Source organism: Amblyraja radiata, chromosome 19 (assembly GCF_010909765.2).
Source record: "Amblyraja radiata isolate CabotCenter1 chromosome 19, sAmbRad1.1.pri, whole genome shotgun sequence".
Lineage (NCBI taxonomy): Eukaryota > Metazoa > Chordata > Chondrichthyes > Rajiformes > Rajidae > Amblyraja > Amblyraja radiata.
In genome coordinates, this window is record NC_045974.1 from 18,237,015 (window position 1) to 18,262,482 (window position 25,468).

General features: G+C 43.8%; 1 protein-coding gene across 5 annotated transcripts in view; it reads left to right on the forward strand.

Moving 5' to 3' along the window:
* kdm5a (lysine demethylase 5A) overlaps window positions 1-25,468 on the forward strand; it is a 120,621-nt gene that overhangs the window by 46,497 nt on the left and 48,656 nt on the right. For all 5 annotated transcript variants that reach the window (XM_033037815.1, XM_033037811.1, XM_033037813.1 and 2 more), the window contains 5 exons: window positions 262-373; window positions 3,768-3,877; window positions 7,597-7,755; window positions 22,455-22,574; window positions 24,866-25,024. In XM_033037815.1, the coding sequence (XP_032893706.1) occupies window positions 262-373; window positions 3,768-3,877; window positions 7,597-7,755; window positions 22,455-22,574; window positions 24,866-25,024 (660 nt within the window). The remainder of the gene's footprint in view (window positions 1-261; window positions 374-3,767; window positions 3,878-7,596; window positions 7,756-22,454; window positions 22,575-24,865; window positions 25,025-25,468) is intronic.

Here is a 25,468-nt window from a genome sequence, read left to right on the forward strand (position 1 = left end):
CATGTAGTCAGTATACTAATTATGTCCTCTTTGAAGGTTTCACCTGATGATCTCTATTTCCTTTTGACCTTGTCTGATTCTTCTGCAACTGCTCAAAACTAGCTGTCTTCTGGCTGAATATTTTGATAATTTCTCTGCCCAACTATCAAAACCTGTATGGGTATCTGTATCCAGTATGAAACCTGCTTTGGTAACTGTAGCTCACTAATTAGATTTTTCTTTTAATGGTTATAAAATGATCAAAAATTATTTTCTCTGCAGGGTGACTCTTCTGAAGATGATTTTGCCAGAAACACAGAATTGCGGAAGCTGCAGATCTTCGGTGCTGGTCCCAAAATGTTGGGTCTTGGTCTCAGGACAAAGGACAGAGAGGGTAAGGGGATGGGATGGGATGGAAGGGGAATGAGGTGGATGGGTTGGATGTAGGATCTCACAATATAGTTTAGTAACTGCATAATTTCAAAAGTATCACACGATAAATTGAAGTTTTGAATTGCTTTCAATCGAGCAGCTAATTGAACGTTTGAGTAACACAGTTACATGTCTTGCTCCTGAGTATTATACGTCATAATGCATTATTATCCTTTTGATTTGGCTTGTGATTGGGAAGCTCCTTTAGGAAATGGTTCAGCAGCATATTTAAAGACGTTTATGTATTTGCTGGAATTATGGTCAGTGTAGAAGGCCGTCAAAGTATACAGTGTTATATAGATAAACTACAGAAATTGGTGGAGAAATGGCAGATGGAGTTTAATCTGAGCAAGTGTGAGGTGTCAGCCTTTTGGGAGGTCGAATGTAAGGGGAGTATATAATTAATCGCTAGACACTTTAAGTCATACAGAAAGTCATGCAATGCTGGTCTGAGAAAATAGATTAGATCCTTCATGACTGTTTTGAGTCGGTGGACTAGTCTTTATTCAAGAACACTGTGGCTAACCTAGATGAATGTGCCACTGCTGTCACAGACTTCATCAGCGAGGATAGAGAGGGCCCTGTACCAAAGAAGACAATACACGTGTTTCCACAACCACGAGGTGCACTCCCAGGTGAAATCCAAGTCTGCTGCATTCAGGTCAAACGGTACAAGAAATCTATCTGCTACCTTTGCCGAGCTATGAAGAATGCCAAGGGTGAATTCTGGACCAAGCTGGAACCCAAGGTAATGATACAGACACCCATAGATTGTGGCAATGGTTGCACGATATAACTGGTTACAAAGCGAAGTCAGGCAATATCGATGGCAACAACGGTTCCCTCCCCAATGTTGCCTTCTTTGAATAGAAGGTCGGTGGAGGAACCCACCCTGCCAGTTTTGAGTGTGCCTATACCAACGGTTACTGTGACAGATGCAAGATGGGCTTTCCTGTGAGTGAATCCACAAAAGCAACTGGCCTGGTGGAATCCCTGGCCTTGTCCTCGGGACCTGTGTGGATCAGCTGGCAGAGGTATTCACTGACATCTTTGAGCTCTCACAACTCCAATCTGAGGTCCCCACCTACTTCAAGAAGACCCCAATCATCCTGGTGCCAAAGAAACGTAAGATAGTGTGCCTTAATTACTACCGTTTAGTGGCTCTGACATCCACTGTCATGAAGTGCTTCGAGCGACTGGTGCACATCCAGCCTCCCAGCTAGTTTTGATCCATCGCAGTTTGCTTACTGTCACAACAGGTCCATAGCAGATGCCATCACCCTGACCCTAAACTCATCTCTGTAACACAAAGACAGCATAAATTTTTATGTTAGACCGATTTATTTGCTTTATCTCTGCCTTCAACACCATAATCGTAGCCAAACCCATCTCAAATCTATTGGAATCACCACCTGCCTCTGCCACTGGATCCTGGACTTTGTGACCCACAGACTACATTCAGTGAAGATGGGTGACAACACCTACTCCACAATAATTCTCAACACTGATGCCTCACAAGTATGCATTCTCAGTCCCTGCTACACTCCCGATATACGCACGACTGTTTGGCCAAATTCAGCTCTAACTCCATTTATAAGTTTGCAGGTAATACCACTGTGATGGGCCAGATCACAAACAGTGATGAGACGGAGTATAGAAAGGAGGTAGAGAACATAGTAACATCGTATCCAGGCACCATTCATCAATGCCAGCAAGACAAAGGAGCTGGTTATCGACTTTATCATGACTCCATCACTTCTCCAATTACTCTTAAAAGTTCCTACAGATGCACCATAGAGAGCATCCTGTTGGGTTACATCGCCGCTCGGTTTAGGACCAGCTATGCCCAGGACCACAAGAAATTTCAGAGACTCTGGATGTAGCGGAGTGCACTACATTGATTCCTCACCGTTGATTCCATCTACACCATGCTGCCTTAGAAAAACAGCCAACATAATGAAAGACTTGTCCCACCCCGGTCATTCCGCCTTCAACCCGCTCCTATCGGGCAGAAGAGGGACTCAGGAACAACTTCTTCCTCTTTATTATCAGACATCTGAAAGATACTTCCATAAACCAGGATACTGCCAGAGTCACCTCAACCCCACTGCGGACATTGGACTGGAACTGGTGTGTACAGTGCCGAGACTATATTCTGCACTCTATTTTCCCCTTTGCTCTACCTATTGTACTTTAGTTTGGCTTGGTTGTATATTTTTTTCATTTGAGTCACTATAGTAATGAGAATGAACGTTGTTTATTCTGTTTGTCTTTTACGTACTGAGCTCTCAAAGATATCCAGGAGGGTTGTAGATGCAGTCCGATGTCATGTCAACCCAGTCTGCTATTATGACTGATAAGTAAATTAGAACATGTATAATGTTTACAGGTTCCTTACCTGCCCGTTGGCTCATGGAGCAGAGCAGTTATTTCCTTGCGTATCAATCCACCTTTGATTTATTTTAAGCTTGTCTAGTCTCAATTTGTGAGCCCTGATTGTTGCAATCAGCTTAACTGGTTTTGACCTTTAATTGTTTCGTTATTCACCGATGTTTGTGGGCTAGGTGGTAAAAAGATGGTTTATTATAATTATAGCAGCAATATGTTCATTTTTTTCTTTTTACTAATTTGCGATTTCCACAAAATGTTCCAACTCTGAGCCTATTCTACATTTAGGTTCATCATTGATTTGTATGCCAGCCTAATTTTACAAACATACATTGTGTAATTTGAGTAATGTTGTTCCCGAATCAGCTGCAGGATGTCATGATGTTAAATTTACAATGCCTGCCCTGCACTTTTTTTTCCTGCTCATGATTAAATTTTTTTAGCTGTCATTTTTAACTGTGATCAAGTGGCCAATAAAACAGGAGCTAAAACATTTGCTTCTTTTTTTTCACTTCACAAATTGTTGATTGACCGTCTGAGTATTTCCAACACTTTCTGTTTTTATATCATGAGCCAACCCATTCCAAATCAGCCCCATTCAGCCCAGAGGAAAGGTTTTGATCTGTGGCATTGACTGCTCCACAAAAACTGCTCCCGCAGTTTGTTTTTTGGTTCCAGCAGCTTTAAACCTTTATCTCCAATCACATTCTTGTCTGATGTATGCACACATTTGCATTGAGACACAGGTTTCTATTAGAGTTTATTTTAGAGTCACAACAAATATTATTGAAACACGCCCTTCAGCACACTGTGTCCATGTCGACCATCAAGTATCCTTCTATATGAATTCCATGTTTCATTGTTTGGGCTGTAACTGTTGTCCAGGAAAATTACCAGCACGATTCAGAAAACAAGTTTGTGGACCTGAACAGCTTTCATGTTGCATGTTGGGTGAATTTCTGTTTCAGATGAGGAATTTTCAGTAACCGTAAAGTCGATGGGACATAAGAAAAGTGCGGAATCACAATTCCCTCGCATGCAGATGAGACAGCGGAAAGGAGCATTGGCGGTAAACTTTGTAAGTTCTCAGTTGGATTGATAGATAATGTCCTCTCACAGTGTTGATATATTGTAAATCTGTTGTAACCATATAACAATTATAGCACGGAAACAGGCTATCTCGGCCCTTCTATTCCGTGCCGAACACTTACTCTCACCTAGTCCCATCTACCTGCACTCAGACCATAACCCTCCATTCCTTTCCCGTCCATATACCTATTACTGCAGTAAAAGTATGATAATCCTGTATCCAATTGCTCAGAAATTCTGATGCATCTGTCTCACTCGTTTGTCTCTAATGTAAGCCATGCGTCCAGTATGTAAGCCTGTTTTGCAGCTGGGGTCTGGAACAGAGGAAAACAGTAGATTAGTGGCCCGAGCCAGGGCCCAGAGTGCTTATTTATTCCCTGCTTTAAACTCACTGGGTTTACTCTAAAATGCATTATGCTGCCAGGTAACATGTGAGAAACAAAATTAGAATTACTGAATTAATATAGATCTGTAGTACAGATTGAAAACGTATTGGACCAGGTAGTTGCTGGTCCACAAAATGCTGGACCAAAGAATTTCAACATAATATAGGGAAGGAGAGAAAACTATTTAGTTTTATTTAGCAGAGGACAGGGTAGGATTGGATCAGCCAACGAGTATGTCTGATAGAATGAGGTTGAAGTTATAGACCAGCTACAGATTAAATAATTTGGTTCATAGATTATTGAGACTAGTATTGAGACTAGTATTACTGATACTGCCTGATCTACTGAGTGTTTCCAATGTTTTTGTTTTTATGTCGGGTATGCACACTTAATAATAATAATAATTAAAAAAATTTATGGGCACCTTTCAAGAGTCTCAAGGACACCGTACAAAAATTTAGCAGGTAGAGGAAAAACATGTAAGGGGAATTAAATAAATAGTAAAGACATGACTAGTACACAAAGTAAAGACAGAATACAATACAAAACACAATATGAGGCAATTAATGCACAGATGAAAAGGGAGGGGGACGTGGGGCTTAGGCAGAGGTGAAGAGATGGGTCTTGAGGTGGGACTGGAAGATGGTGAGGGACACAGAATTGCGGATCAGTTGGGGGAGGGAGTTCCAGAGCCTGGGAGCTGCCCTGGAGAAGGCTCTGTCCCCAAAACTGCGGAGGTTGGACTTGTGGATGGAGAGGAGACCGGCTGATGTGGATCTGAGGGACCGTGAGGGTTGGTAGTTGCAGTTTTTAGATGTTCAAATTTGGTCCTTTGACATCTACCCTTATTTTGTCCTATTCCTTGCACAGTTGGTGAGTTCATTGGCCTGTTTGACTACTGCTGATCTAGTTAAATAAGCCACATTGTTTATTATCTTCCAGATCTCTGCTTTGGAGAAATGAGTGTTAGAGAAATAATTTTAACAGTCGCCAGAAACTGAAAGACATGAATTGCATGACTAAAAATAAGTAAATACTGGTTCATGATGTTAAGTGTTCTGTTAAACACCAATATTTTTAGATCGCTGGAGTATGTTTGCTTTTAATTTTATAGTTCAGTGAAAATGCTTTGAGTAAATGTCATTTAATAATAACCTCTACATTTCTTGTATTCAAATACTTATTTGGCGATGCCCCTATCTCAATAGTCTAATCCTATTCCAAAATTGTGATATTTTTTTCTTCAAATTCTGCCATAGAACATAGTGCAGCACAATAACAAGTCCTTTAACCCACGATGTCTTCTCACGTTATGTATGCATTCCCTGCATATTCATATGCCTATTCAAAAGCTTTCTTCCACCATCTGTAGTACATCTTGCTCATCTGATTTCTTTTACTGCACCCTCCATCACTGCTTCCAAGAGGATCATCACAATATCGCCCGCCTATCGGATGTGTTTCTTGGATCACAACCAGATTCACCAACTCATCTTCATTATAACTGGCAAATGTGCTGCTTGCAGCAGCTGGACTGTACACATTTCATGAATGCTGATAGGCACAAAATGCTGGAATAACTCAGTAGCATCTCTGGTGAGAATGGGTGATATTTCCAGTCGAGACCCTTCTTCAGACTGATCTGAATGATCAGAATGCTGTTCATTTGTTGATTATAGATATTACCATGACAAGCGTGGGCAGCTATTTCCTGGTGGCCCTCAACATCATCAGCACGGTCTTTGCTTGGGTTATTTTGATCAGCCTGCAGAAGCTGGCAGAACGTGTCTATCCAGAATCACAGTGCGGCTTCCGAGTTGGAAGGTCAATAGTAGACATGGTCTTTTCCCTTCGCCAGCTTCAGGAGAAATGCAGAGAACGGCGGATGCTCCTGTATGTGGCTTTCATTGACTTCACCAAGGCGTTTGACCTCGTCAGCAGAGATGGCCAGTGCAATTCAGTGGCAGCTCTCGGAGCCCTTCGACATCTGCAGTGGCGTCAAACAAGGCTGCGTCCTCACTCTCACGCTCTTTGGAATTTTCTTCGATCTGCTCCTGAAGCATGCCTTCGGCACCGCAACAGAGGGGACCTACCTGCGTACTAGATCAGATGGCAGGATCTTCAATCTCACCCACATCAAACCCAGGACAAAAGTACGTGAAGCTCTCATCAGAGACGTGTTGTTTGTCGATGACGCAACAGTTGTGTCCCACACCCAGCAGGAACTACAGTCACTGATTGACCGCTTCTATCGTGCTTGCAAGGACTTCGGCTGGCCATCAGCCTGAAGAAGACGAACGTCCTGGGGCAGGATACAGAGGCACTGCCTGCCGTCACCATCGACGACTACGAACTCGATGCCATCCATCAGCTCGCGTACCTTGGCTCAGCCATCATCGGCAACCTCCCCTTGGACACAGAGATTGACAAGAGGATTGGGAAGGCAGCTACAACTCGCCCGCCACACAACTCGAGTGTGGACCAACCCAAAGCTGACAGTGAAGACAAAGATAGCAATCTGCAATGCCTGTATCAACAGCACGCTGCTGTACGGCACCGAGACATGGACTACATATGCCAGACTGGAGAGAAGACTCAACACCTTCCCCCTTAGAAGCATCCGCTGTATCCTGGCAAGACAGAGTGTCCAACGCCGAGATCCTGTCTCGCACTGGCCTTCCCAGTATTTACACTCTACTCAGGCAGCGCAGACTGCAGTGGCTGGGCCATGTTGACCGCATGGAGGATGGCCGTATTCCAAAAGCCATCCTCTAGGTGACATCTGAGAGGAGAACCATCGGCTGCCCCCAGCTACATTACAAGGATGTCTGCAAGAGAGATATGAAGGCGCTTGTCATCGATGTGGAGTCCTGGGAGAGCCTTGCAGCTGACCGCATGAGGTGGAAAGGTATTCTGAACCAACATCTCAAAATGGGGGAAGAGAAACTGATGAACACAGCGGCAGGCAGCGCAGAAAGGAGAGCAGCAACTTCAACAGACCAGAGACCGCACACAAATGTGACCTTTGCGACAGAAACTGTCCCTCCCGCAATGGTCTCTTCAGCCACAAGCGACGCTGCTCTAGCCGAGGTTTGGAGCAAGCGGCCAACAACTAGAATGCATCACCCATGGTCAGTCATGACCGAGGGGGGGGGGGCCATGTCCTTCCACTTTTCAAGCAATAGGATGCGCCGGGCTGGTTTAAACAGGATTTCTGTTGTAGAAAGATGCAAAAATAGAAAAGTTCAATGAATGAATCCTCTGAATGTGTGTGGCTCATAAATAGGTACTCACTTTCACTGAACTTATTCATCTCTTGCAGATTGACCTGTATGTTTGTCTTGTATGTGCACGTGGGGATGATGAAGAACGTTTACTTTTATGTGACGGATGCGATGACAGTTACCACACATTCTGTCTCATTCCTCCTCTTATGGATGTGCCAAAGGGAGATTGGAGATGTCCAAAGTGTGTGGCTGAGGTAAGACACTGTTGTGCTTTTATAAGTATTTATATTCCTGAGCCACTGGGTTGAAGTGATGATAAAGGACTCTGCTCTTGTTGGTTAGTTAAGGAAGCTATCTACTTTGTTCTTCATTTTTTAGTAAATGGAGCTCTCTGACAATGTCTGTTCCATCATGGGTGGCGCTATGTTTGGTTCAATACATGAATAAATCGCGTTGAGCAAATAATGTTTTAGTTTTAATGTTTTTTAGTTTTAGAGATATAACGTGGAAACTGGCCCATCGGCTCACCGAGTTGACGCCGACCAATGATCACCCATACGCTAGTTTTATCCTACACATAAGGGACAATTTACAGGGGCCAATTAAGCTACAAACCTGCAAGTGTTTAGAATGTGGGAGGATGCCCTAGCACCCAGAGAAAACCTAAGCGGTCACAGGAGAACGTACAAACTCTGCACAGGCAACACTGGTCGTCAGGATTGACCCGGCTATCTGGCGCTGTGAGGCAGTAATTCTACTGCTGCGCCACTGTGCTACCCATGGAGCTTGATTCATGGATCGACAAATAATTAATATAGTAGTACTAGGAATCATCAAATGGATTGGTAACACTTGGTGGAGCATCAGGGACAATATTTAAACATTATTCATAGGGGAAAACTCTGGACAGTTCAGAAATTATACTTTTGTAGCAGCACCAAACGTGGTGCATAAACAGTTGCTTTATTCAGACATAATAGGTTTGAAATACATACACATTTGGTCCTCTAACACAGTGGTTCTCAACCTTTTTTAGCTCATGGCCCCCTTGGGCTCTTTATTTTTTCTGTGCCCCCCCCCCTGACATTATTAGTGGAAAAAAGGTTAATTGAACCTGTGGCCCCCTAAATCCCCAAATTTTTCTATGGCCCCCCTGAGATTTGCCATGGCCCCAGGTTGGGAATCACTGCTCTAACATATTGTCATTGCTGCTGCAGCTGAGCGTGCGTATTGTCTCGAGCTCAGCTACCTGTCGACTCTTGATCTCCAGGTGAGATCTCCTTATGTAGCAGGACTCTCCCCTTAACCCAGGACGTCACGCGACAGCCCTCGTAACCACTGACGAGGGTTTGGTCGTAAGTGGTCTGACTATCAGCCCATGCCACAGGACCCCCCACCCCCCCAAAAAAAACCGGAAGAAGGGAATTGAGTAGGCCAACAAAACGTGGCAGCCAAAACTCGTAAACGCAAAGGTGAAAAGGAATAGAACGCGCTAACCTTCTACAAGAAGGTGTACAAGCACGGTCAAGGGCACATTTAAATAGGCGGGTTGCATGGAAGGTCATAAGGTCAAAGAGCGTGACGCATGGAGTCGCTCAAGCCTTCTGCAGTACCACACACGCAATGCATACATTCTTACCTGGTAAAAACCGCCAACATCATTGCTCATCACGGACAGAGAGGAGATAAAAATGGTTTTTATGACTGACTTGCAAAAGCACAGCGTGCCGGCGAATTTAGGGCAAGTCCCGGCCCACGACTGCCCGGGGCTGGAGGGTGACTGAACGGTCTGACCCCGAGCACCAAGGGACACTCAGACACCCGGTGTAAGCAGCGCAAAGAAGCAGATTCCTCGGGACAGCCCCTATTCCACCCCCGGGGTCAGCGCTGTCTGCCCACGGCCGTCCTCTGCCACGTCTCCCCCTGTGTGGCCGCACTGGGACGGGCTGTGGGTTGGCAGCGCCCACATATACGGGGCCGAGTGGAACGGGGCCACAACTCTGGGCAGTGGACACGGGGACAAAAACCCGGCAGCGTCCCCATCAGCTGCAGCAGGGTTGGGGACAGTCTGGTCCTTCCGCCCAGCCAGAGTCACTGACCGCGCTGCACCGGACCCCGACCCCGACCCCCACACTGGGGTGATTCACCACCTGGAGTCCCCGACCACCACACCAGGGGGTGATTTACCCCCACACCCACACAGGATGATTCATACCACTGACTCCCACACGGAGTGATTCACCCCATCCCCGGACCCCGACCCCCACATTATTTCACTGTGCCGAGGATCGGAGGGGGAAGAGGAGAGAGAAAGTGGTGAAATATTTCATTGGGGGAACAGACCCAATGGGTCTGCACTTGGTTTAGTATCCCTTATAACCCAGGCTTTCCTAATCTTACATTTGCTTCCTTTCACTCTTAAAGGAGCATCTTGGTTGTGAACTCTTATGGGGCTTTTTCACGGGGCGAGTTGACGCAAGGTGTCACCAGAGTGAAGAGGTCGTGGTCCAGCACGAGTCTCGCACGATATAACGGGGGTAGATAAAGAGTTCCCACGGTACTCGGCATTTCTGTTATTTGTGCGAGTGACTTGTCCGTTTCCCGAGCTTTCGCGTTAAATCTTGAATGAACATCGTGAACTACACGTGACACAAATGATGTAACTTTTTTTTTCACACACTATATATATCCTCCCTTGGTTGAATTGGCTCATTTGGAGACATATTTTACTGTGTATGTGGGAGACACAGATGGACTGAGCACAGTACCTCGGTCTTACTGTGTGTGGGAGAGGGGGAGAAAGAGACGTACACTCACAGAGGCAGAGTCTCTCAGCCTGTGTAAGAGGGAGGGAGAGAGAGAGAGGCACGCACAAGGTGGATGTGAAATCTCACCTGCCTGTTTCAGTGACAGACACCCGCCGCCAGTAAATGAAGACACCCCCATCTGTCTCCCCCTCCTCTCCCTCGACTCCCCCACCTTTCCCTCCCAACTCCAGTCCCGTCCCGACCCCCTGGGAAACTGAATAGAGCAACAATATAGATATAGAAACTGAAACAATATAGAAACTGAATAGCGCAACATGGCAAAAACATCTCTGACACGCTTTACCCCCCTTCTTTGAGATTTTCTGGGAGCCATCTCTGCAAGTGTTCCTGTTAAAAAGATTATCCAACAATGACAATTAGGTGGGACGTCCTCGAAGGACACATGTTCCCTTGTCGATATTTTTACTCACCTTCTGTCCTCTCTGTCCAGCTTCCGGGGTTTACCGTTCGCAGGAGTTCCCACGCGCTATATCTCTAAAATCTGAAGTTAGGTAATGTCTAAAGGAACTGCAGACGCTGGTTAATGCTGGTTAATACGCACAGAAGGACACAAAATGTTGGTGTAACTCAGCAGGTAAGTCAGATCTGGGAAGAAAAAAATAAAAAGCTGGAGTAAGTCAGCGGGTCAGGCAGCATCTCTGGAGAAAAAGAATAGGTGGCGATTCGAATCGGAACCCTTCTTCAGACAGCCTAATCGGAATTGAGTCTGAAGACGTGTCTCGTCCCGAAACATCAGCTTTTTTTCTCCAGAGATGCTGCTTGACTCGCTGAGTTACTCCAGCTTTCTGTGTCTGCGGTTTAAACCAGCATGTGCAGTTCATTCCTTACACGGGTCTCTGTACAACATTGATTGGTAGCGTTCCGGACCCCTGGACCCGAGGACTCCGACCTGTATCTCTCAAAGAAGTACATGTGAAAAAATTCTCACATACCATAAAAATGCATAACCTTTCAGTAAAGTCCCTTTTAAAGTCCTTTTTAAAGATTATAGTTATTTTCTTGAATCTCATTAACATAACTCATGAATAAGTTGATGTCCATATGCGGATGCAAATCTTTATTTTTATTTATTTTTAAAATTCAATCCCACAGAAGATAATTTTTACTCACCTTCTGTCCCCTCTGTCCAGCTTCCGGGTTCACCGTCCGCAGGAGTTCCCACGGTACCCGCAAGAGTTATTACGGATATCGCACTGGCCACTACGTTCATATAATGTTGCAATACTCAACCACAAGTGTACAAGTCAATCTTGGAGAAATTCAAACTTTCTTGAATTTTCTCCCGAGTGACCAAGTTACACGATGACCTGCCGTTAGCGCTACGGTGGTCCACGAATGCCGTACTGTTATCGCACGAGGTTCCCACGATGTTAAACTCCGGTTAACTCTTGCGTCAAGTCGCACCGTGAAAAGGCCGCTTTACGATCTGTCTGCTTTACCACAAACAGTTGTTGTCAATGGATCCCATCGGGTCCGTCTGAATTATTGTAATTAGCCTTCATCTTATTTCGGACCTTAACATCGATTTAATGGTTCAGTGAAAATGCTTTACATAACTACCTTGAAATTTGCAGAATTGTGATCACTGTCCTTCCCATCTTCCCCACTGTTACTTGACACAGAATCGTTTTTCTCCACTTCACTGATACCTTCCTGTGCCTTTCCCCTACCAGTTAATTGAAGCTCTTATCACCACCCTACTCCCAACCATAAGTTCTTGGCAGATTTTTAAATGGCTTCCCAGAATCTTTGTCTCAGCGTAACCCTGCCGCTTGACTCCTCTGAGAAATATTTATTTACTATGGTTTATTTATACCTGAACCAATATGGAATTACTTAATTTAGTTGCTTCTCCTTGCCTTTCCTGTTGAAACGTATCACAGTACATTTCTGCAGAAAAAAATGGTTGTTCATCTAGCTATTTAACTTAATTTTTCCAGTGTTGGTCACTGCCTTCCTTGATAATTATTTTAAAAATAAACATTATTTCCATATCCAAGTCCAGGTTATTACTTTATTAGAAATATTAGTGATACTTCCATCAACCTCTGGAGGACACTCCTGCACCTCCCCACTCTGCAAAACAATTATTTGTGTGAACAAACTATTGAATGCAATGCTGCTCCAGTCTTCCCACTCCTATTAACTATCTGACAACATTGTTCCTGCCAGTTGGCTTCCTTCACTGTTACGCTTGCAGTCCTCACTGTCTTTCCCATGTTGTGTTCCAGACGGCTCGTTCCCTGATGGTTTCTCAGATGCCGTTCCCATCAACTATCACCCATTTATTTTCATAAGTTCATTTTGTCAAATACACATCTCCATGAATTCAGCTGTATATACACTTTCAACCCTCCAATATCAACCCTCTCCAAAGACTGTCCTTTTTCTGCTCACTTTTTCTGCTACTTGTTTCTTGTTTTCTCAGTCATTTTCCTTTCACTTGTACTATCCTTTCTTTCACTTTACTCATGTCACTCATTCCACAGTCTTTACCTATTTACTGCTCTTTGGTAACACTCTTCTCTGCTGTTTTTTTTCCTTTTAGTCTGTCTCTTGCACATGTTGTTCCAATCTTTCTCACAGTCCTGACCGTATTGCCACCTGCAGCAGCACCTCACTGTCCCACTGTCTTTGACCCACTGTTTTCCTCTTTGTTTTAAACCCACCTCTTGCCTGCATCAGTCTGAAGAAAGGTCTCGACCCGAAACGTCACCCATTCCTTCTCTCCGGAGATGCTGCCTGTCATGCTGAGTTACTCCAGCATTTTGTGTCTTGCCTGCAAGCATTACTCTTTCGTACAATGAACCTGATCATGCTCCCTTCCAAAACTCTGCGCCTATTCTCCATATCTTGCTTTTGTTCCACAACGCCAGTCTGGCTATCCTCACTTAACAAACACCTGCACTGCAAAAAAATAAACTGCTGGAGAAATTCAACGGGTCAGGCAGTATCTGAGAAGGGAAGTAGATAGCAAATCAGGTGGAGGGTCCTTCTGGTCTGAAGAAGACCTCTGTCCTGAAACGTCATTGTCCATTTCCCACTACAGATGCTACCTGACCTGTTGAGGTTCTCCAGCAGTTTGTAGAAACAAGGAACCGCAGATGCGCGTTTACACTGAAAAAGACACTAAGTGCTGGAGTAGCTCAGCGCGTCGGGCAGCATCCCTGGAGAACATGGATAGGTGATATCTTGGATTTGGTCCTTCCTTCAGACAGATTGTGGGGGGAAGGGGGAAGAAAAGCTGTAAGAGGAGGGGCAGGGAGAAGCCTGACAGGGAATAGACGGATATGGGTGATGGGGTGTGGGTTTGATAGACGTATGGGGTAAAGTATAGAAATGAAAAGACAGGAGGTGTGAGGCAAAAAGATGGAAGAGTTGCAAATTTTGAATCCAGATGAGGGGGAGGGGAGAGATCGGTGGGGCACAGGGGAGAGAGTGGGGGGAGGGGTTTGGGGGAAGAAGGAGGATGGGGTTAGTTACTGAAAATTGTACAATTCAGTGTTCATACCATTGAACTGGTGGACTGAGTTCAAGTGTTTGACGAAATGGTCACGAAGCTACGCTTGGTCTTCACTAATGTACAGGAGGCCTCATCGGGAACACCTGATGCAGTAGATGAGGTTAAACGAGGTGGAATTCACACCTCCTGTCTTTTCATCTCTATACTTTGTCCACTCGTCCTAAAAGGACTGCTGGAGGTTTGCCCCCCCCTCCCCAAGTACTTTCCCCTGCAAACACCTACTAAAGCCTCTCTCGCCTGTATCCACCTATTACCTAGTGGGGCTTTGTTCTGCCCCTCCTCTCTTCCAACTTTCTTCCCCCTCAGAGATACTGCCTGACCTGCTGAGTTACTCCACCACTTTGTGTCTTTTTTTCCTTTAGTTTTGTGTGACGATTCCCATATCTGTGTTTCCAGGCACTGTGTGTCTTAGATAATTCCTTCTCACACATTCCAGCGACGTATTTCACAGCCTGAGGCAAATGCCCTAGTATGAAAGGAAAAGACGGCAAACCCTGGGTGTCAGAAATAAAACAAAAAACGTTGCAAATTTTCAGTAGAGAGACGGCATTTGTAAAGAGGACACTAACAGGCTACAAATGGGTCGAGGTCTTGGGTAAGTGAGCAAAGATCTGGCAAATAGAACTTAATATGGAGAGAAAGGAAATGACAAAGGACATTTATTGTCACACACACCAATTTGTGCAGTGAAATTTGAGTTACCATGCAGCACACAAATAAGATACGCAACACTATAGAATTTAACATAAAACATCCCCCACAGCGGATTCAATGTTTCCCACTGTGAGGGAAGGCAATAAAAGTTCTTCCACTTGTTCACCCGTGGTCGGGGCCTATTGAGGCCTCCACAGTCGCCGCTACGGACGGCCCGATGTTTCAGGCCCTCTCGCCGGATGATGGCACTCCGGCATCGGAAGAACACTATCAGCGGCTTGGAATTTCTGAATCGGACGCTTCCAACCGGAGACCACGGCTCCCGAAGTCCACAGGCCGAGCTGGGCAGAGCTCCAACACTGGCGACCTCGGCGAAAGATCCCGGGCCCCCGTGATGTTAAAGTCAGCGGCGCCCGCGGCTGGAAGCTCCGCAGACCACAGCTCCACGGTGTTAAAGTTGGCAGTCCCAGCGCTCCGGAGCTTCCAACGTGGCGACCCTCCGTGATGGTACTTCAATGCTGAAGCTCTGCCCCGTCTCCGGTAGGAAAGGCAGCGCCAATCCAGATGGTAGGCCGCGAGGAGGGGGCGAAGATGCGGCTCGGAGGAAAGAGGCATCCTCGACCCAGCTAGCGACTGTGGAAAACAGTTTCCCCCCCCCCCCCCTCCCTCACATATAAAGACTAAAAGACCTCCAAACCAAAACTTTTGACGGACTAAAAATAAAAAAAAGGATGAAAGTATGAACAGCTGCAGGTGAGGCTGCCACACTCGATGGCGCCACCACTCAAATGTTACCATTTTGGCAGGAAACATTATTTAAATGGTGAGTGATTTCAGAACTCTGAGATGCAGTGTTAAGTGTGTTCCAGTGCATGATTCAAAAAGATGGGAATGCACATAAATGGAGAAGGTAACAACATGTTATTATTTATTCTATGGTTAATTATTTATTCAATGGTTAATTAAAGACAAAAGTGGAGAAGTATTGCTTTAGTTATACAGGAGGCTGGTTAAGCCTCATCTGCAATGCTGTGGTGGTCCGGCACCTCGTTTAATGTGGACAATATCACAGGAGCGCTTGAAATCTCCCCGGACGTTCCCCCGAAAATGTGGTGCCTAGGCCGGGTGAGGTGTCCGATCTCGTCCGGTCTGTGCGCCAATCGGAGGGTCGAATTTGCCCCTTGCAGCAGGGTCTCTGGAACTCCGGCACAACCAGAGCCGATAGATCCATTCCCATAGCTGACTTCCACAGCCAATTGGCGGGTCTAATTTCCCCCCTGCGGCCAGGGTTCTGGATCTCCGGCCGGTCGGAGCTGGCAGATCTGTACCCATAGCCAACTTCCAAGCCCAACTTTGCGGGCCGGTGTCTCAGTGTCCTTTTGTGTGAAGCAACATCTGCAGTTCCTTGTTTCTAGATTTTATATCAATCTGTATTGACTCTGGATCCATCTGGGTTTCTTTTGGTGCAATTTGTCTGTGTGTTTATCCACATTCTTTCTCAAACGTTTAGCTCTCAGCCCTGGCTGGGCTAGATTTAGATTTTGAACTAACACTTTGTGCCCAAGTGTGCCAATTTTATAACAGACTGAACAGAGGTCATTGTCTGCTTGCAATGAATAAATTACCTGAACAGCTTCTGCTTAGCTCTGTCGTTTTCACACCTTACCCTTCCATATCTCTAGACTCCCTCTCCCCTTAATCTCAGTGTGAAGAAGGGTCTCGACCCAAAATTCACCCATTCCTTCTCTCCAGAGATGCTGCATGTCCCGCTGAGTTACTCCAGCTTTTTGTGTCTATCTTCGCCATAGTGTAGGTTTACAGGCGGCGATACATAGCATAATGTTTCTGTAAGTGTCGGACCCTGTTATTTTTTAGGATTCAAATGTAATTGATATTGATGTGAACTAGGCTCTGATATTTGTAATGTCGCAATTAAATTTGAGGGAGAGCTTTTGATGTGTCTTAATAGCAGGTATTATGTAAAAATAAAAATGTAATAGATATTACCTTTCACCTTCAAACACTGTATTGAGCCACGTTCCTAATTAATTATATCACTGGTGCTTTTCCTTTACCCTTCAGGATGTTTATTCCCCATTTATTTGAGTTCTCTACCATAGTGTATAGTTTTACTTTCAATTCTGACAATGGTCCAAGTTTCACAGACTCATTTCAACAAATACTTCTTCAATTTGGATCTCTATTGGAAGGATGCCATGTGGAAAGGAGCTGTGCTGCTGGTTTGCTTTCTGGAGATCATATTTCATGTAATAAGAAGTTTTTATTTCCTTTTCTACATTCTTAATCAGAAAAAAATGAGAAACAGAACAAAATATCTCCCCCACCAAATTCCTGCAATATCTCTCCCACACATTGCATCTGGGAAAATAAGAGATGGCTAGTATTATCAAATGTTGTGCCTCTCAGCTGCGTACAATGTCCCATGAGAAGAATGTGTTTGTGACTGAACTTAGGTTCTTGTATCTTGTTCAATAGAACATGTTAAGGCAACTCTATCCCCTGTGGATTACATGCCATTTAATAGAAACAGACATGGTGTCGAAAATTTTCAGTGGCTTTGTTTGGGTGCTATGTTTTAAACTACAAAGGGAAAAAAAGTAGTTTGAGATCCGATCATTACAAAGTGCTTTATGCGCCAGGCAAAGTTTTCGTAAGGGTTATTTCAGTATTATGAATTTATTTTTTTTTCAAACTGAACTGCAAATCTTTAAAGTTGGTGGTGAAGGACGGGGTGCTTTGTACCATTGTCAGATTTCTATGAGTGAGCAAAGTGATTTTAAGTAAGGTCGAGACCCTTCTTCAGACTTTAGACTATGCCTCTCTCATCTCAGTGACCTCAGAACACCACCATGAATTCTATTTCCACTGCTGTAATCTTTGATCTTCTGCCCCCTTTTGTGAAAGGCACTTCTTAAAGATTTGGAGATCTGCTCCATTTTTTATTTAATATCGGTTATAATTAAGCAATGCACACGTTATATTTTCACTGTTTATTACATAGTTTGCATGGATCTTGGCTTGACAATGGAGCACAATGAATATGTATGCAGGAAGGAATTGCTCTGAAGAAGGGTTTCGGCCCGAAACGTTGCCTATTTCCTTCGCTCCATAGATGCTGCCTCACTCGCTGAGTTTCTCCAGCACTTTAGTCTACCTTCGGTTTTCCAGCATCTGCAGTTCCTTCTTGAACATGCTCTCCACGTCCTGTAAGCTTGTTTCTTGACACTTGATGTTCACTACTGTATGTCCATAATGCCTCTACTTCTTACCTCTTTTACTTGCATTTCCCCATCAGCTCCATTTTCCATCAGCTCCTTGCTCCTATTATCACCTCCACATGTCCCATTGAATGACCACGTATCTCCGCCTCTGACTAGCACAAGCAGTGGTACCGATATCCTTACGCTTTTTTAGACTGCGCCTTCCCACCTGCCTTTCATTATCTTCCTATCGTTATATTGCCCCCCATATCCCAACCTCCTGCTGCTTTGTGTGGTGGCTAGGGCCAATTCTTAAAGTTTAAAACTCTAAATTAGCCACCCTGGTCATTAAGTGTCGTTGGCTTGCTTTGAATGAAAGGGAGATGAGGATAAGCTATTTAAAGTGTAGTGTTGACTCAACTGACGCCATAGCTTTGTTTAAGAAGGAACCGCAGATGCTGGAAAATCGAAGGTAGACAAAAATGCAGGAGAAACTCAGCAGATGAGGCAGCATCTATGAGCGAAGGAAATAGGCAACGTTTCAGGTCGAAACCCTTCTTCAGACACCTGAAGAAGGAGTCCTGAAGCCATATCTTTATTGTGATTTGGAAGAAGCCACTGACTTGATCTTTGTGAGATAGTGCAGGAAACCACTGGAGTGAAGAGCGTCATAGCTACGGTACTGTTGCATTGTCATTCTGCACAGGACAGAGATTAGTTTGTTTGCTCGGTATTGCCCAAGCAAATGGGGATAGGTGGTCATTCTAATTGATGCGAAAGTGGTGATATGAGGTTGGTAGATTAACTCAAAAGTTAAAAAAAATATCAAGGGGAGAAATCACCATTTGGGATTACTGTTATTGAGAGTACACTCACTAATTGGTCGTTAGGCTGTCAGTTTGCAACTATTTGATCAGGCATCCTGAGCAAGTACATCAGTTAAGAAAGTTGAGTATTTTGTTGTGATTTTTCTCAGCAGCTGTGATTATTTTTTGTCTTAATTATGAAGGTTGATACATGGTTGAACAAATCTAAAATTACAAGCAAGTCTGTCATGTACAAGCACAAAGTGCTGGAGGAACTCAGCAAGTCAGGCAGCATCTGGGGAGGGAATGGCCCTGTAATGGTTTGTAAAACTCAGTTACACAAACAGTAAAAAAGAAATGGGCAACCATTTATTTATAAAAATGTATCTGTTTTATGCAAAATCCACCTCTGCTGCGCAAGGCCCTGTGAAGTCCTGCAGGGATCTGTGCCGCCGAGACCTCTGTTGTTTCTGATATATATAAACTACCTGGATGTAAATGTAGATGGGTTAGTGAGTACGTTTGTAGACAGCACTGAAATTGGTGGAGTTGTGGACAGTAAGGAAGGCTGTCAAAGTATGCAGCGGGATATAGATCAGCTGTAGAAATGGGAGGTGAAGTTTACTCCAAACAACTGTTGGAAGTCAAACGTAAGGGAAAGGTATATAGTTAATGCAAGACCCATAACAGCGTTGATGTACAGAGGGACCTCGAGGTCCAAGTCTGTTGGTCTCTAAAAGTGGCAACACAAGTAGTTACGAAGGTGTATGCAATGCTTGCCTTCATCGATTTGGGCATTGAGTATGGGAGTCAGTGCAGTAAGCTCCGGAGCGCTGTGGCCGCCGACTCCCAACATCGCGGAGCTGGGGCTGCGGGCGTCAGGCCGCGGGCGGCGCTAGATTGGAGCTCCGCGCAGCCAGGGGTAGAGTTGCCGGGGTCAGAGCTACAACCGGCGCCGCCCGCGGCCGGACGCCCGCAGCCCCAGCTCCGCGATGTTGGGAATCGGCGGCCACAGCGCTCCGGAGCTTACTGCACAGCGACCCGGTAAGGCATTGCCCACTCCCCGCCTCTCCGACCGGGTAGGGGACTAAGAATTAAAGTTTCCCCCTTCACCCCCCACCCCCTTCACATAAAAGCCCTCCTAACTAACTGACTAACATTTAAGCAATGATTTACAGATGTTTAAGTGTCTCCCCGGTCTCCGGGGAGGAGGCAGCCGCAACAGTAGTACAGACCTGGGTTGACCGTGGGTCGTTTCGGGTCAAGTTTGGCGCCAAACGTGAGCTTTGGTGTGCAAACGACATCCTGGAAAAAATGTCCGGTTTTCGGAGCTTTTCGGTTTCCGGAATTTCGGATAAAAGGTTGTGCACCTGTACTATATCTTCTAAGGAATGTATTTCGTCCCTGAGAATGAACTCTAATCTAAGAGCTTGTATTCATTATTTCCCCTCCTGCAGTTAACATGTATTATTGTTAATTTAGACTTGAGTCTTCATTGCCAAGTTGCATGACCAAATACATTCAAATAAATGCTGTAAATTCATTATGTTAACGTGATTTAAAATTTTAGATTTAATCTTGTCACGTTGTGGGGTTTTGTATATTTTTTTTTTAATCGGGAGTCCAGAGCATTGTTTTGAGTTTGGATCTCCTCTCCCTTTACCCACAATAACTGGTCTATCCTGGTCCTTGGACATGCTTGACCTCGTGACCCAGGGCTGCCACCAGCTTTGTAATGGTATGCAAGTTTCCATATCCAAAAGTAAAATTGGATTTCTCGTATGATGTTGGATGCTGGGACCAGGAACTCCCAGTCTTTAAAAAGAGCATCTTGTGTTCCCATGTGGCAGAGGCAATTTAATAGTGACTGAGTGGGTGTGGGCTGGAGACGAGGACACAACCAAGGGCAGACCAGGAATGCACTTGTTTTAACAGCTACAGTAGATCCAAATTGGACAGGCTGGCACTAGGAACCCAAGGTTAGAGACCTAAGAATTGTGTTGGGCACATTCTGATATTTTGTGCCAATGCCCATATCCTGGTAAGAATCCTGGTCTAGATCCAGCAGCATTATATTGAAGGCACAGGCTTGTCACTGTGATGGGCATACAATACTTGCTGGCACTGCAGTTTGCAAAGCTCTTTTAAAAACTGTTAAAAACACGTGGCCTAGTAAGAATAAATCACCCTTCCTGTTATGGCCTCTATCATAGATTTAAATTAATTGAAAACGGCTTCATCCACTGGAACGTCTGAAATTGGTTTGGTCCGTGAGGGTTGACTTGGAGGGAATGTATTTGGCTTCAGTGAACAGTGTAACAATGTTCATCCTCTGTAAGGAAGTTGTGAACACTTGGCTTTTTGTCTGTATTTTTTGACTGGCATTTAATGTTGCCTCCTCGAGTTGATTTCTGCATCTAATAGCACAAACTTTAATCGTAATCTTTTTTTTAAATAACCCGCATTTAGGAGTGAACTGGAAGATACTGCATTAAATGTTGTTTTTCACAATATGAAATCCATGGTTATAAGAGACATTTTGGCTCATTGAGATGTTTTTCACATGGTATCTTGTGTTATACACCAGGACATGATGGGAGGAAGGAGGTTTCAAGGGGATTAAGACAAGCTCCGTCTGTGGGCGAATGGTAGAAAACCTGTGGAAGAGTGAGGTGCTCCACTTGGGTGCATAAAACAAAAAACAGATTTTTTAAAAATATTAAAGGGTCCCAAGTCCACACAAGGCACTGAAAAAGAATAAAATAATTTGAAAGGAAAATAGTTTGCTCATTATTATAAAGGATCTTGATAAGATTGCAGTGAGAGTATTATGCACAGTTTCGGTCTCCTAACTTAATTGATGTACAAGCCATAGTGGGAGTACAGTGAAGATTTACTATACATACAGTTCCAAATGTGGCAAACCTGCTGAACGAAGAAAGATTATGGAGACTAGGTTTGTATTTTCTGGAGTTCAGGAGAGTGAGAGGCGATCTCATTGAAACTTATAAAATTCTTACAGGCGAGATATAGGGAAGATGTTTACCCGGCTGAGGAGTCTTGAACTAAGGCCATAACTTGGAATAAGGGTCAATCAGAACTAAAATGAGGAGATCTTGTAAATCTTTGAAATTCTCTGCCCTGGAGGACATTTAATTAATTCAAAACAGAGGTTCCTATTAATCATGGAAAATGGGAGATAAGACTTTGAATGGAGATCAACTTTGATCTGACGAACTGTAGAGCACATTGAAAGGATGGATTCGCTCAGTTTTATGCCTTTGACCTAAACAAGATTAATCCACAATGTCCTGCCCACATCTGCTCCCTTGTTGGGGTACTTTCCATACAGTTACTTTGAAGGTTTGGGGTTGTGAGGAATTGGCACCCCAGTGTTAGGTCTAATCTTCAGAGGCCTCAACATTGATCTTCCCTGTGTTGTCCGTCTTTGAGCATTCCTCGCCACAACCACCCTGCAGTCTGTATTGCAGGAGCAATATCACCAACCAAATCTGTCCACTGAATTACATAATTTAATTTAAGGGCAGCTTGTGCACTTGCAATATAATTTTTTGAATCACTTAAAAGCTTTACTGTTTTTGCATGCAATTATTTACTTGTTACCTAAATTAGATTAAATTTAGTTTGACATATATTTAACTTGCAACTTAATTCTTAGAATTCTAGCCTATAATTTAATCCTCCAATAATCTCCAATGTACTTAGTTGGTAAATTTATTCACTTGTCACTCTATAGTCGGATTTCTTTGTGCAGATTTAGAGAGGGAGTTCTAGAAAAAGAATTGGGTGTAGGGGAAAATGTATCCGGAGTGAATATGAATTGTCTTTTAATGTTTTATTGATTTTCTCCCCCCCCCACCCCACCCCACCCCACTCCCACCCCTCTTTCCGTAAACACAGGCTTGCAGCAAGCCCCCGGAGGCATTTGGTTTTGAGCAGGCAGTCAGGGAGTACACTCTCCAGAGCTTCGGTGAGATGGCAGATAACTTCAAGTCAGATTATTTCAACATGCCAGTACATGTAAGTATGTTTGATGCCTAACTGCTGCTTATGTGGAATCATTCCAACCAGAGCAGGATTATTTGTGTGTTGTGAAGCAGTTCAAAATCTTCCCACAGAAGTTTGCAGTTAACTGAAGCTTACTCAAATCAGATAATTATGATCGGTTTATCCAAAACTAACTGCAAACCAGTACATGGGGTTAGAAATATAAACTTTAATGCCAGTATATAAACAAAATGTTTGTTGCAGACAAATGAACAATTCCCTTGTTAGACAAAAGTGCTGGAGAAACTCAGCGGGTGCGGCAGCATCTATGGAGCGAAGGAAATAGGCAACATTTTGGGCCGAAACCCTGCTTCAGATTTTTTTTGTTATTCTCTTTATTAGTGCAAACTTATTAATACTTCCAAGTCAGCACCATTGTATATTTGAGCAATGTTTTGTGGGTAAATAGCCTATGAATGAATCATTTGTTATCTTCCCCAGATTTTACCAGATATGATGGCAATTGTATGGGATATCTTGTGGCAACTGTATGCCCTGAAGTTTTGGGCATTAACGCAGCCGTGTAGTACTATTAACTCGTGCACAACTATAAATGCTGAAACAGAAATGAAATTACGAGCAAAAACTGTTCAAATTTCTTTGAATTTTAGTATAGAATTTTGGTTTCCCAAACTTTGAGTTGTTTTTATGATTTGCACACATACTTTATGCCACAGAGTGGAGCACATTCACAGGAATGGACTGTGTCAGGGTGAAGGAGTGTTTTGAGCATTGGGGTTTTCATCTTAAATGAGAAAGCATAAAATGCAAGTTTGTGACGTGTTGTTACAGCTAGTGAGAAATTGATTGGCTCAACATTAGGAAGAAAATAGTTCCGACAATGCAAGTTCTCTAATAAAAGACTGAAAATCCTGGAAATACCAAGTCGTCTGTGGAGAGATGATGTTTCATTAATTCTGATGGAAGTCATTGATCTGACGTGAATTTGGCTTTATACAAATTCTGTGAATCCGCTGAATATTTCTAGCAGTTTTCTGTTTTATTTTCTGTTTGCAGCAATTACAGTGTTATGCATTCATTTTCTCTGGAATTCTGATTTGTATTACACTTGACACAGAGGAATTGGAGATAGAGAAAGAGAGTAGTTGGGGTCTTAGAGAGACTAGGTGGGAAATGAGGTAGAGTTACAAGTTGCAATAAGGTTGAAATTAAACCAGTAAGGGATGAATAAAGATTAAAAAGTTGGCTACTTTTCCAAACACATGTTCAGGCTCTTGAGTGGTGTCAACATGAACACGACTTTCAGAGGAGATCCCAATTTCTTAGATTTGCTGGTTGGATGTTAACAGGCTGTACTTTCTAGTTTTGAACTGAATGATTCAAAGATGTCATCATCAAAGATTTTCTTATTATGAACATTGAAAATGGGCAAAGAAATAATCAGTCAAAGATCCTTCATTACAAAGTAATTGCCAAAAAGAACAGTATCTGATATATGTGCTCCATGATAGAATGTTTTATGTTACTTTTGGACTGATTTTAACGGACCGAGGAACAAAGTCAGCTTATCAAAATGAAGGTTCCTTGGGACTTTCAATTACACAGTAAATCATCGTTATAATGGATCATTGGGGGAGGGGCGGGGGGGAGATAGGGGAGGAATTATGTCAGTTATAACTGAGTAAGGGGCTATATACTAACTTGTTTAATCCAAGGCCGTATGTCTGCATCCAACTCTGAGAAACCTCACTTTGTTGCAGCGGCTGCAAACCCGTGCCCAGTGCAATCTTCTTCTTGAGACTTTGATCTCTCCCCAGCCACCACCTTTCCGCTGCGCTGTGTGCAGCCCATCAGCCACCTCCATTAATGCATGCCTCAGTCCAAACATCTTTATAAACATAGTGCTGGGTAAAATATTAACCCCTTAACATAGTATTGTTACTAATGTTCTTTTTCTTCTCATCTCTTTCTCTGTTGTTCCCTCTTCTTTCTCTATCATTCCCGCCTTTTCCGCTTCTCGTTGTCCTCTTGCATGTGTTGCACTTGTTTTCTCTTGGTCCCTCATTCTGGCACACGCACACCTTTGCTCTGGCTCTCACTGGTCTGTTCTATTTTCCAACCTATGCACTGATTCTGCTCTTTAACTCTGACCCAAACGCTATCTTCCTCTCGTTTGCTTGCTTTCTTTCACTTTGGCATATACCAATGATGGTCTCCTCCCTATTTCTCTCTGTGGCCTGCTCATTGCCATGTCCTCTCGATCGTTGCTTCTCTCTCTCTACCTTTACTTCCTTCACATATAGATGGTCCCAACGGAGCTGGTGGAGAAGGAATTCTGGCGACTTGTCAGTAGCATTGAGGAGGATGTTATTGTGGAGTATGGTGCTGACATCACATCAAAGGAATTTGGCAGTGGATTCCCAATCAAAGAGAACAGAAGGAGGCTGTTACCTGAAGAGGAGGTAAGAGTTTATTGTTAAGTCTTTCCATATTCTCCACCTTAGCGCCAACTTCCCAACTGGAAAAAGAGTACTGAGGAATTAAATTGAATTGTTCTCATTTCTTCAGTGCTGTATTGGAAAATTAACTCAGCTTGGAGTGCATTGGAGTTGTAGCCATTTGCAGATTGCACCGTATCAAATCGCAAAATCTTCAGAGCATTTGACATTTATCAGAATCAGAAGTACACATGATTAATTCAGAAGGTTATATTGTTTGCTTGCATTGCCAACATAAATCTCCCAGGTGCTTCAAATAACCTGGCTATATAACTAGTTGATGCTCTGATGATGACTAATTTGTATGACTTTCTGACTCCCAGTAGGCCAGGCACACCTGTGGAGAGAAAATGAGTTAACATACACGATCTGTCATCAGTATGAGAAAGATTGCAAAGAAGCATATAT